Source organism: Aotus nancymaae, unplaced genomic scaffold (assembly GCF_030222135.1).
Source record: "Aotus nancymaae isolate 86718 unplaced genomic scaffold, 86718_ANA_hifiasm-v0.15.2.pri h1tg000008l, whole genome shotgun sequence".
In the NCBI taxonomy this organism is placed as follows: Eukaryota; Metazoa; Chordata; class Mammalia; order Primates; family Aotidae; genus Aotus; species Aotus nancymaae.
The window spans coordinates 9,180,014-9,194,218 of NW_026988419.1; the positions used below are offsets into that span (position 1 = coordinate 9,180,014).

Here is a 14,205-nt window from a genome sequence, read left to right on the forward strand (position 1 = left end):
CTGAGATTTGACTGCCATAAAAGCAGGATCTGAGTCCTGTCATGAGGGCACTTACAACAGACCCAGATTGAATGTATGTCAAAATGTATGTCCTGTATGCTTTAAAAGACCAAAAACATGAAAGAGAGAAAAAAACTGAGGAACAGTTTTGACTCAAGTAAATTGAAGGGAAATAGCAGAAAAATATAATGAGTATTCCTAGGTGAGATTCTGGACCAGAAAGAAAAACAGAGACATTATTGAGTCAACTGGCAGCATTGAAAGGGGCATGCGAGTTGCACAGTGGCTTTAGACAAATATGCTTTCCTGACTTGGATGGCTGCACAGTGATTAGGCAGGTGAGTGTCCTCATTTGGGGGAAACACTCACTGGAGTATTGAGGAGAGAAATACTATTGGAAACTTGCTCCCAAAGCATTCAGACTGGTTATAATAGGTATCTGTGTGTGTGAGTATGTGTGTGTGTGTGCGTGTGTGTGTGTGAGAGAGAGAGAGAGAAATAGGAAGTTAACAGTTGAATCTGGGCAAGGGGGATAATTAAAGTGGTTTTTTGCACCTTATACACAACCTTTCTCTCTATTCAAAATTATTTCAAGATAGGAGAAAAAATAGTTAATATCTGTTTTAAAAATTCAACGAAGATACCAACTTCTCTTAGGAAACTTCCTGCCCTCTCTGCCAGCAGACTCCCTCACAGCCTGATGCTCACCTACCTACTTGCCACAGTGTTTTAATACTTATCTGTGACACTAATGTATTAGGAGTGCCTTAGAAACCGTGACAAACACATAATAAATGCCAAATAACTGTTAGCTATTATTACGATTCTATCAAGCTGTGATAAAAAACAGAGATGTGGCGGTCCTAGTGAAGTCCAACCACAGTGCAGTCTAGAAACTTCTAGGATTTCATTACAGTTTTCAACGGCCTAGGAGACTGAGGTGGCATGTATTCGCTAAGACCGTAAGGGAAATAACTGGAAGGACTGTAAGGCCCAACATACATGCAGATGCAACATAAGAGAGTTCTTGACAGGGAAACTAAAGAACCAATGAGGTACAGTACCGGGATCTAAGGCACCTGCTGGAGGACACGATCCCGGGTCACTGAGCCAAGGGGCTTGCCTGCTGCGTGTATTTTATCAACTGCTTTGTTAAATGATGAACTAACAAGGCTGTTGCATGCATAATGATTTTATGTCAAAAACATCTGTTCTTCCTTTTTCATGCAGATTGAGCCTTTTTTTGTGAGTGTGGCACTTTATGACCTCAGAGACAGCAGAAAGATTTCTGCTGATTTTCACGTGGATCTAAATCATGCTGCTGTCAGACAGATGCTCTTGGGGCCATCTGTGGCTTTGGAAAATGGCAACATTGACACCATCACTCCAAGACAATCAGAAGAACCTCACATCAAGGGACTTCCAGAGGAGTGGCTAAAATTTCCAAAGCAGGTGGCACTTTTGTTTACTTGTGATGAGATGGAAAATACTTGTTCCGTTATTCTTACCAATAGATCATATAAGATGGGCAATTTCCTGAATAAAAATTCCCTTAAAGCGATCCTTTCTTTTCAAAAAAATGGAATTTTGTAAATGTCTACAATGTTGTTTCTTCCATGCTTATTAACTGCTTTCTTTGTACATAGGCTGTATTTTCCGTAAGCAATCCACATTCTGAGATTGTTTTGGTGGCCAAAATTGAAAAAGTCTTGATGGGAAATATTGCAAGTGGTGCCGAACCTTATATTAAGAACCCAGACTCCAACAAGGTAATGTATAATCTTATAAATAACTTAGTTTTCTTTTTTTTTTTTGAAATAGAGTATCACTCTGTCGCCAGGCTGGAGTGCAGTGGTGCGATCTCAGCTCACTGCAACCTCTGCCTCCCGGGTTCAAGGGATTCTCCTGCCTCAGCCTCCCCAGTATCTGGGATTACAGGAGCACACCACCACACCTGGCTAATTTGTTGTATTTTTTAGTAGAGATGGAGTTTCACCATGTTGTCCAGGCTGGTCTTGAACACCTGACCTCAAGTGATTGGTCTACCTTGGACTCCCAAAGTGCTGGGATTACAAGCGTGAGCCACTTTACCTGGCCAACTTCATTTGCTTTTAAGAAAAAAAGCCACACTTTCTTGCTGAATTATCAAGTGTGTATGTCTTGAAATATTCACTTATTGGTGAAATGAATATCCACCAGAAAAATTTTTAAGTATATTTTTTCGGTTTACATTCTTTTGACCCAGTAATTTCTGACTTCTGAGAATCTAATGGTAGAAATAAATCCAAATGTGGATAAAACTTTCACTCCAAGGATCAGAGTATTAATAATAATGAAACGTTAGGAATCATCTGAGTAAAAGCAAGTGAATGAGACATCAGCAATGCTGATGATGAACAAAGTGAAATGAATAATTGTATATCAAATTATAATAACACTTAAGTGAAAAAAGAAAGAGGAAAGAGAACGCTGTGCTTTGAATGGTGGAACTACAGGTGATACATTTCTCCTTTCTTCTTTTCCATTATATTTTCTTTAATAATCAAATATTACTGTTTAATAGAAAATAAATATTAAAAGTCTGTATTTTCTATGCCAAAGAAATATATTGGGGAAATAACTTACAAGAATTGAATCTGAGCATGTATGACAATTTAGGGCAGAGTTTAACATATTTATGAGAATACCTTAATTCAGTGTTTGGCAAACTATGGTATGTGGGCCAAATCCAGCCTACCACCTGTTTTTGTAAATAAAGTTTTATTGAAACACAGTCACATTCATTTATGGATTATCTATGCCAGCTTCCCTGCTACAGAAACAGAGTTGAAAACTTGTGACAGAGAATATATAGCCCATGAAACCCAATATATTTACTATATGGCACTTTATAGAACCAGTTTCCTGCCCTTTGCCATAACAAATAAAAGGGGATATAGAATAAACTGTAAATATAAATTTGCTAATACTTTCCATTGAAGATTTTAAAATCTTTTAAGACAAAAAAAAAAAAAAGGAAAATAGGTTGACATTCCAGGACATGGATATTTTCTACATTCGAAATTTCCAAGCTAAAAAGAAAGAAATAAAAGTTTGAACACAGAGCACACCATTTGGTTCTTTGTAAGGTGAAATCCATGGGCCAGTAAAATAGAGGTATGCTGTTTCAGTATAAAATAATATGAAAAAGTATTTAGTATTATTTTATATGTACAATTTGTAAAGTGCTCTTCTAAACAATATTTGTATTTGTATTTATTTTATACAATACAATATAAAAATATTTGTATTTTTTATATAAATACAAAAAAATAAATATTTGTATTTATTTTTTCTTCAGTATGCACAAAAGATACTAAAATCCAACAGACAGTTCTGCAGCAAATTGGGAAAATACCGTATGCCTTTCGCTTGGGCAGTAAGGTAGGTTAACAGTTGCAACCAACAGACGAGAAATACATTTAATGTTGGGATTGGAAGCTTCAGCTTTGAACATTTTTGTGTTACCTATTATTTTTAACATGTCTACACCTAGAAAAATACTAATATGGTCATCTTCATAAACATCTTGAGCTTCCCTGAGACATACATTTTACAAGACATCTTAGCAATACAGTTTATGATAGAGGGCCATGGCACATGTACCATGCGTGCATGACCAGGTATGCTTTCGGTTCTTGGTAGATATCAAATCAATGTCATAACTTGTTTATTATGTATATTTGACTTAACAAACCTTTGACATTATGTCAGCCTTGAGAGTCCGGTGTGCCTAAAATTCAGATGGATGCACTATTTCTTATGCAGCTGCATGTTTTCATCTATGCATAGAGCTCAGGCCTATATATGGATGTCCAAATGAAACCATCAAACCAATCATTTAAACTCATCTTGATTTTGATACTCTTCAGCCTAGCCAAATTTATCAGTACCAGTTGCCTCTCTGATAGAAAGGCTGAGTTCTGTGGACACAGGACACGTCATTCACTTGGATGCATAACCTCTTCATGAAGAACCATAATTGCATTTCAGATCTGTTTAATCATTAATTATTATTGTCCTCCTCGATCTCTTTACATCTTTATTAGTATAAGAATTTCTTGAATGAGGAAGAACCTGGCATAGACTCATAAGATTAAAAGGTCAGGAATGTACACACTGAATGAACTAAGAAAGGTTAGAGCTACAAAATAAGACAGCCTATCAAGCATTCATTCAAACTTTGGTAGCATTATCTCAATGTATCCAACTTTAAAATCCAGAAGAAAGAGAGAACCTGTTGATTATGCCATTTTTAAGTCTCACAGTTCCCAGTGATGTATATCCAGGGGAAACTTACCGATATTTATCATAATTTGGAGGTTGTTATTTAAAGTTGGAGGTGAGTAGGTACAGGAAGGAGAAATGTGGAAGTTTGGGCAGCAGTAAACCAAGATAGATTCATGCAGTCTCCAGGAATTAGCTTGCCCTAAAGCAGCATCATAGCAAGGGAGGGAGAGTCCAGGCCTAGGAGTCTGATAAACACGTAGATCAGGCCACTACTTACTGTGACTTGGAACAAGTTTCTACTCCAAGTCTCAGGGTCCCCAGCTATAAAATGAAGCTGACAATACCTGCCTTATGAGTAGTACGTGCAATTTCAAGCGCAGAAGCATTTGGCATAAAATACCTCGTGAATAGTACTTTATCCTCCCTTTTGTATCTCTTTCTATAGGAGCAACTACTGCCAGGGCATTCTGCATGAAAAAGATGGGATTTAGACATACAGAACCCTTTATAATGAATTTGCTTTTATTTCTCATAAGCTTCAGGAGAAAGGCTAACTAATTATAATTCACTGATTAAACATTTTTGATATTGTTAAGCATTCTCAATTCTCTCCAGAAAACCTGCTGGTGCAAGTAGAGGCAAGATGTCTGTTGTGACATATTCTAGTATAACAAAATTATTATCGTGCACACGTTTTTCACTTTAAGGATCCAACATTGCTCTGAGATTTTAGAAGCAGGTATTTTAGAGCCAGAGCTGAGCTCAAAAATCCTAACTCTGGCCAGGCGTGGTGGTCCATGCCTATAATCCTAACACTTTCGGAGGCCAAGGCCTCCTGGAGGATCGCTTAAGGCCAGGAGTTCTAGACCAACCTGGGCAACATAATGAGACTCAATCTCTAAAAAACATTTACAAAATTAACGAAGGGTGGTAGCATACACCTGTAGTCCTAGCTACTCAGTAGGCTGAGATGGGAGTATCACATGCACCCAGAAGCTGGAGGTTACAGTGAACTAAAATAGTACCACTGCACTCCAGCCTGGGCAACAGAGTGAGACCCTGTCTCTAAAAAAAGAAAAAAAAAAACACTCTATCCTTTATTAGCCAAGTGAAGTTGGACAAGTTACTCATAACCTGCCTTTACCTATATTTTTAATATACAAAAGAGGAAAATAAGAATATCTGATTTACCGTTATAAGGACTGAGGAGCACAGCTATGTACCCAATAAAAATTGTTATTTTTAGAAATCATTTTTCTAATATTATTACTAAAAGTCACTTACAGATCATATCTACTTCAACAAGTCCCCTTTTCCAATAAATTTGGGGCAGTGAAAAACAATATAAAGCAGAGAAGTCAAAGAATTACCCATTATTGAAAGAACCTGAGAAGTTAGGAGAAGTGACAATCCGCTAGTGACAACTAGAAGTTGTCTAGTAAAATATGCTGGAAAAAAGACAGATGACGTCTCTAGAGAGGCTGACAGTATTACTGACTATTGAAATTATTCCTAGAATAGGAAAGCCAATGAAATCACAAGCTTATACCGTGTTAATGCCCAATTACTGGTCTGGTTGTAGGTTAGGAAACACCACCAATCTGTATATATACATATGTGATTTACTTCCACATAAATTTCTCTGACAACTGAGAAAGACAGTTAGCAGTACAGTTCTAAAAATATCATGTCATACAACTTGGATTACCTAACCACAAAAAAAGTACAAAAGATCCAGCCAAAGATTTTAATTTCTCTTTCACAATGTGGAAACTGCTTCACATAAATGTGAACAAATCAGAGGAAGGCTGATTGTTGCCCATGTCATTGCCAGCTTCCCGATATTCTTCAATACCTGATTGATACTGCTGATTCTGCAGCTACTGCTCCTTCCTGTTCCTTCCTGTTACGCTTTCTAGATTGCAGTTTGTTTGGCAGTATAGCTTTCAGTGTACCCTAAGACATTTTGGCCCTTACAATCAACTGTCATTAAAAGAGTAGAATTGAAAATTTAGATTATGACCATATTTTCACCCACATCTAATCATCCCTCCCACTGCAGTGTGCACAGATGCTCGCCGCTGTGAACAACACTTTTTCTGAAATTAATTTGGTGTTCCTATATTTGGCACCAGCTGCAGTACCATTTTATACTGAAAAGGTTATCCTTGAGGGAGGAATAGAGAACATACGCAGATGACTACACAGCGTATTTTGTACTCATTGATTCAGGAGAAAATTGACCCTTCCAAATGTGTCTGGGTTGTGAACGGGTCTCTTTCCATGCACATCATCCCCAGAATCATATGTGCCAACATCCATGCCAGGACTCTTTTGTGATTTCTTTGACTATCTCCTTTGATATTCTAAATAGACCAGCACTCAATGCTGAATTTTTTTTAATTAAGCAAAATTAAAATAAACATTTTATTCTCATGTCTCTACAATTGTGGACGGTGCACAGTGCAACTATCATTTAATTCCCATACTGACAACGTCTTCAACAAATGGTTGTCCAACTTCTTTTTGAATCCTTCCAGTGACAAAAATCCAAGTGCAATCCACAGTGCTTCCTTCTGTCTTTTTAAATCCATAATTATTCAATAATTTATTTTTCAAAATAATCTTCGGCTGTCTGAAAACCACTTTTATGTGTTCTCTTCCATAGCCACAAAAAAAGTATGTCTACTTCATTCTACATGTCATGGCTATTCATGCTGTTTGTGAATGAATCTATCAGGGACACCTAAGGCTCTTTTCCTTTGGGGAAGAAAACAAAAAACTTGTACAAATGGTTTTGGAATGGCTGGGTCATATTTTATGATCCATATGATCATAACCCAAATATCATAGTGCTGAGACCCTCACAATATGCTGATCGTTGTTCAACTGTAGCAGTTGGAACTGGGCATAGTGTTCCAGCCATCACAAAACCATCTGTGTAGATGAACCCATTCTTTTTTCTCCTGCCAGTTATATATCTATTGAGCAACCACAGGTTGTACAGCACTGTGAGCAAAACTTCTCCCATGGTGCTGTACTCTTCATTCTCTTTATGAAAAGTGTTCAATGTAAGTGAGCAATTTCCATGAGAGAGTTGTGGATAACAGGAAACTGAGTTCCACAATTCACATCTATCAAAGGGAAGTCACTAGTTAATTAAAAAGCTGTTGCCCAAGCTCAGTTTAGCTTTCTCTCGTATTGGAAATTGTGACATGTTAGTTTCAACACGTGACACGTGGAAGCAAAAGCCCTTTAGAATATTTAAATAAAAATAATGTTCATGTTTAATATTTTTATTGTCTCCCCAATGTTATTTGCCTTTTTACCTTCCCTCATTGACTACTTAACAGAGAAAAAAATGAGGAGACAAGTTGAATGTGTCTAAAAATACCATTCTGATAAAATCTTGGCCCATTTTCTTTTAGTGTTCTATTTAATACTAAAGCTGTATGATCTGATATCCATATAAATGGCCATTTCAGCCTGTGCATTAAATTATTCGGTTAAATTAAAGAGTGATAAAATACTCTAGTTAAGCCCCTACATTAGAAGTAAGAATTCAGTGTTTCTCTAACATTGAAGTAAGAATTAAATATTTCTCTAACATTGAAGAAAATATATGGGTCTAATTTTTTAACCACACATTGTACAATGAGATACCAGGAACTTCATCTAAAACTGACATCTAAGCATGGTGCATATGTGAAGCAAGTATTACCTGACATTACTGTATTATTTGGACAAAAACAATTTATGTATTTCAACTAAGCCTAACATTCCTTGGTTCCAATGAAATAGACCACGGAAGAAAGTAAGTGGCTCGGATTCATAGTGTTCTCTTTCTTTAAAACAAAAGTCTGACTCAGGTGCCTTCCGTATTATCTTTGTCACTGATCTAAGAGTTAGGACATGGGCACATTTAACTCCAAGAAAATGTGTCAAGAGTATGGCCTTCCACACTCACATATACAAGCTTATCCCTGTGCCACTATTCGTAAATCCTAGTAGTGCCACCCAAATTGAAGTGACTCTGTCCTGCCCAGGTTTAAGGTGTCATGAGGAAATAATTTAAATGAATAACATGTGTTCCTTTTCTCCACTTCCCTAATACTCCAAAGTTGATGTAAGTTATTAAATGTGAGCCATCATAAAAAAATTGTAAATATGTAATGTTATCACTTTGGATACAGAGTTAAAAATAAGAAATTAAAGATAACAAAGATAAAGTGTATAAAGGAAACATTTGTACAATAAGTTTTCTATCTTTTTATTTTATAAGCTCTTAGAGTTTCTCTGATTGTAAATAAGAAGTTTAATTAATATAGTCACCTTAAACGTACAACTTCATGAAAAATATCCAAATACCAACCTGAATAAATATTTTCTTTCAGATCAGTATTTAAGGACAACCAGGGAAATGTGGACAGAGACTCAAGATTTTCACCATTGTATAGACAAGAAAGCAGCAAGATTTCAACTGAGGACCTAATTAAACTGGTGTCAGATTATAGGAGGTACGGATTTTTATTTGAAATTCACATAAATTAGCCATGTTGATTTGTTATTGCCTCATAAATACCTGAGGATCTGATTTCTCGAATGCTCAAACCTCCAGAAAGCATGTATTTTTCAGGTGACTCCACATATGCCCAAATAGTGCCACAAAAGTAAAAATTGCTAGAATTATATTGAAGAACTGTGAAATGTTAAACTATGCCAGTTATTTATTGCTGCATAACAAACCACCTCAAAACTTAATGATTTAAAATAACAACATTACTATACTAATTGTGCTCCGGAGTCCACAATTTGAGCACATCTGAGTGAGAAGAGCTTATCTCTGCCACACAAGGCATGGTCTGAGAGAGATCAGCTGGGGTCAGAGTATCCACTTTCAAGATGGCTCATTTCCGGCCAGTCGGTGCTGGCTGCTGGCTGGAAGCTCAGCGGGGGCTGTGAGCTAGAGATCTCGGTCCTTCTCTGAGGGATTCTCTTTATGAGATTCTTTTACTTCCTTGTGGCGTAGTGGCTGGTTTTAAAAGTAAGTGTCTCAAGGGGCAGGAAATGATGACTGTTGATTTCAGGCTGGGGCCAGAAGCTGTTACAGTGCCATTTCTGCCATAGTCACCTGTCAAGCTGTCACAGAGCCCAGACACAGAACCTAGATTCGAAGGAAGGGGGCATAGACATCTCTCAGTAGGAAGAGTATTAAGGAATTTTAGGACCATGATTTAACAATTATTTTGCTGTAAATATAATCACTTATAATAGCTCCATCAATACTTTTAGAAAAGACAGTGGAAATTATTGCCAAAAGAGGAAACATATGCATGCCACAACATTTTTTAAAAGAATAACCATACATCCAACATCTAATGATGACGAGGTCTTTCATTACAAGCTATTTATCATGAACTACTGACCCTCTAATACACACACAGTATTCTTGTACACTTTGCCCTTTCCCAAATATTGACTCTCTGCCTCTCCCATCAAAGAATCAACAATCTCGTATCCCTTCATTCATTTGTCCAAAATGAAAATAATATAATATTACAAAACAAGAACAATTGATATTTTCTGCAGCTTCTGTAGAGGATATACTCTATGTGACAAGAAGAGAAGTTTTTCCCAATGTGCTGTTGATGTTGTTGTTCTGGGAAAAATAAACCTTAGAAAGCAAAATAAACATGGAAAATAACATCTGGGAGGAGTCTGGAACCAATCTAACTTCTTTTTGATGCTGTAAGACCATTCCTGCCAGGCACAGTGCCTCACGCCTGTAATTCCAACACTTTGGAAGGCCAAGACAGGAAGATGGCCTGAACCCAGGAGTTCAAGACAAGTCTGGGCAACACAGTGGCAACATCTTCTCTAACAAAAATTTTAAAAATTAGCTGGGTGTGGTGTCATGTGCCCATAGTCCTAGCTTTTCTGGAGGCTGAGGTGGGAAGATCCCTTGAGCTTGGAAGGTTGAGGCTGCAGTAAGCCACGATTGCACCACTGCATTCCAGCCTGGGTGACAGAGTGAAACCCTGTCTCAAAAAAAAGGGACCACTTCTTACATGGAGAGAGCTTCCTCCCCTTTAAAGTAATGAAACATCCTGGCCAAAATTCATACCACTTCCTAAAGCCCAGCCTTTCCTCTTTACCTTTTTGCCAGTATACTGAAGTGTGAAAAGCTGTAGTGCTGAGCAGAAGAGAACAGGCAGAAGGTTCTGGAGTGATCTGTTATAAACAGAAAAAAAAACTCTTACAAAACGCATGTTATCAGTGAATAGCAAGGAAAGTTATTACTGTGACAATTAAAAGGGTACCTTAGAATACATAGTGCAATGCTGATATTAAATTATTTCATGTCAGCTTCACACTTTATGGCTTTTATTCTCAGTGAGGTGCTGACAAATGTTTCACAACCAACTCTCCAAGGAAATAACAAACTTGTACTGATGACTGGTGTCTATGCTGTAAATACTCCTATCACTGCTGATTCCAACCTACCAATGGGGCTTCACTGAACATTGGGTTAGGAAGAGATATACGCCACAATACAGCCTTTCCACTATACACTTAGAGGTGTACAGATAATCTTACTATATAGTAAAATAATCAGAAAGTGGTGAATTTTGAGTACTTATTACCTTTGGGTTTAATGTAATTTGTTTAACGATGTTTATATAACTTAATTTTTATTAATGGCTGCGTTTAACTGTCAAGCAAAATTCCTGAAAATTGAACATTCAGCTCTCACAAGCTGAGAAGAGCTGACTCACCCTCCACTGTAATTATTCCACCTTTCAAAGTAGATTTCCTGAGAAGGATAACACTTGCAACTGTTATCAGCAGCTTCCACATTACTCTAAAGGAAGATTGGCGAGAGGTTTTAATAGAGAGAGAGTGGGAGGGAAATGCAAGGACTTGAGCCAGGGAGTGCATGTGAGTGAGAAACGGCTAGGAAAGGGGTGTCCGCACACTAGGGGTGGGAGAGAGCAGAAGAAACAGCGCTCAGGGAAGGGACCCTGTCCTCCTTGCTTGTGGGTGACGAGGAAGAATACGGGCCATCCACTTCGCAATTGTAGCAAAAACCAAGCTTGCTATCAAAACTTTTTTTTTTTTTGAGACAGTCTCACTCTGTCTCTCAGGCTGGAGTGCAGTAGCACGACCTTGGCTCACTGAAACCTCTGCTTCCCGAGTTAAAGCAATTCTCCTGCCTCAGCCCTCCCACACTATAGTTGCACACCACCACACCTGGCTAATTTTTGTATTAGTAGTGGAGAGAGGGTTTCACCCTATTGGCCAGGCTGGTCTTGAACTCCTGACCTCGTGATTTGCCTACCTCGGCCGCCCAAAGTGCTGGGATTATAGGTGTGAGCCACCTTAAAACTTCTTAAAATTCATTATGAGAGTGAATCACTTAAGCCAGTTTAAATACTATTGGCTTTTGTTAAGAAAAACTCTATCATTTACTCTTGTACTATTTGATCATTTTTATGTTATCTGAAGTAGAAGGAAATAAACCTAAAATCTTTTTCAGAAAATCTGTAACTTGACCCCTTCCCGATTTGTATTTTTATTTGCAATTTCACATGTATTTTAGTTTGCAAAATTAAACTAACTAAACAAAATCATTCACAAGATTATTTGAGAGTCTGCTGTTTACCCTTAACAAAGTTCAGAATTGTAGATGACTGCTTTTTCCCTGAAAATTGGAATAATACTGTGTGTGTGTGTGTGTGTGTGTGTGTGTCTGTCTGTCTGTCTGTCTGTCTGTCTGTCTGTCTGTCTGTGTTTCCTTGTTCATGCATTCTTACAGGGCCGACAGAATAAGCAAAATGCAGACCATTCCTGGAAGCCTGGACGTTACTGTTGACAACGTTCCTTTGGAGCATCCAAGTATGATGATGTCATGGTTTGGTTGCAGAGTTTTTAATATTGAATATTTAGTGGGGTTTTTTTTGGTTGGTTGGTCGGTTGGTTGGTTACAAGGTTTTTGGTTTTTTTTTAAGTTGAAATACATGGAATTCATGATGCTATAGAAATGTGGGGCTTCTTTTTGCTTCATTAAGAAAGATGATGAGTTTTGTAGGGCAAGAGCCATATTCAGGGAAATCTAACGTTTATCTGGTATGCACCATGCACCCAACAAGGTATTAAATTATATCATTTCATCCTCAAATCCTGGAGGGTTGCAAAGGAGGAAAGTCAGATTCAGATAGATTAACAAACCAATAACCCGTAATGGAAGAACATATTCTACCCAGTTCCTCTCACTCAAAATAAAGGCTGGTTCTCCCATAGTGTGCTGCCATAGGGTTACTCTGAACACTGTGTGTAGCCACTCAAGTGGCGATGCAGTGATTATAATTTAAATATTGTCAGACTGCATTATTATATAGAGAACATATATATTTTTCAGAATATGGTCAAAGTCTTGTCAGCAAAAACTTTTAGAAGGAGCTTCTGTTAACTTTATAAATAAGAGTTTCAGAATTTAATTTTTAAGTGATAAAATTGGTTTGTTTTGTTATTTCTGATTCTACCTTTTAGTGACTTGCTCAGCAAAGCAAAAAAATGAATAAAGGCCTTCTATAATGAACTCTAAACAGAGAGAGGACTATTGCCATGGGATATTTGGATTACCATTGCACTATTAAGTTTTCCATCCTTGTAACTTTCTACAAATCATTTTAATATGAAATGTAATGAGCATTCTAACTTAAGACATGGCTCCAAATCATTTTTATATTGATTGGTGTGAAAAAGCAGAAGATAAACTAAGCCATTTCCTCTACCTGATTTGGGACTATTGCTTTTATTACCTATGGAAGGGAAACACAACAAATGAGGCATTAAATATTCTCTTTGGAAGAATGGTAGGACATTAGAGAAATTTGAACACATAATAAAATATTATAATTGGTTTTTGAAAAAAGAAAACTGTAACCTGATTCTCAAGCATTCGTAGCTAATCATTTTGCTTTTTAGAACACAGTCAGATTCCAGGTGGGACAAAGGAAGGTAGAAGGCCTTGCTCTTTCAGTACCACAACTCCAGCCTTCAAACTGGTGACAGGAGTTTTGATTTATACATTCTTAATCATTTTTTCTTAAGCTGTTCTTCCAAGGGTAGTTTTCAAAAAGTGGTAAAAACTGAAGAGAAAAATAAATAAACTGCATCTACTGATGTAGAGAGGGACTTCACCCATCCTGTGAAATCTATTTCATAGAGAGATATTGCTATTAATCCATCTGGTACTGTCAGTAATAGATCTATTCGACAAAGCTTTGTTCAGTCATATATCATGATCTGTAATATTTTTATAGTGTTATAGCAAAGATTCATTGATTATTTCTTAAAATAGTTGGTTATTATATTCAGTGGTTCATTAGTTAAAATTTATTTTTATGGGAAACAATACAAAAAGAAAATGTTTATAAATCCATCTAAAAGGCTTACTGGTTTTTCTGAGACATCAGTTTTGAAATTAAATAATGTAGCTTGCTGATCTGCCATGCCCACCTCCTACAAATTTTTCATGCTAGCTTAAGTTAATACCAAATGGTGTATAAGGCTAGAGTGTCTGTCTTCAGTGGGTTCATTTTAAAATATGTTAAGTATTGTTCACTTTAAAAGAACCATATTAAATGACAAACTCTTATTTTCTGATTTTTTAAGACTGTGTAACATCGTCCTTTATCCCTGTCAAGCCTTTCAACATGATGGCTCAAACAGATCCCACAGTGGAGGTAGAAGAATTTGTTTACGACTCAACAAAGTATTGTCGGCCTTATAGAGTATATAAAAATCAAATTTACATTTACCCCAAACACCTCAAGTATGATAGCCAGAAATGCTTCAACAAGGTATGATAGAAGTTTCTGAGATATCATCTTTTCTTTTCACCATACTTAGACCATATAAGATAGTTCCTGA

General features: G+C 37.0%; 1 protein-coding gene across 11 annotated transcripts in view; it reads left to right on the forward strand.

The window, feature by feature from the left end:
* Positions 1–14,205, forward strand: part of DOCK10 (dedicator of cytokinesis 10) — a 216,096-nt gene that overhangs the window by 115,618 nt on the left and 86,273 nt on the right. For all 11 annotated transcript variants that reach the window (XM_064372937.1, XM_064372939.1, XM_064372936.1 and 8 more), the window contains exons 12-17: positions 1,231–1,452; positions 1,647–1,769; positions 3,341–3,423; positions 8,664–8,786; positions 12,086–12,165; positions 13,948–14,135. In XM_064372937.1, the coding sequence (XP_064229007.1) occupies positions 1,231–1,452; positions 1,647–1,769; positions 3,341–3,423; positions 8,664–8,786; positions 12,086–12,165; positions 13,948–14,135 (819 nt within the window). The remainder of the gene's footprint in view (positions 1–1,230; positions 1,453–1,646; positions 1,770–3,340; positions 3,424–8,663; positions 8,787–12,085; positions 12,166–13,947; positions 14,136–14,205) is intronic.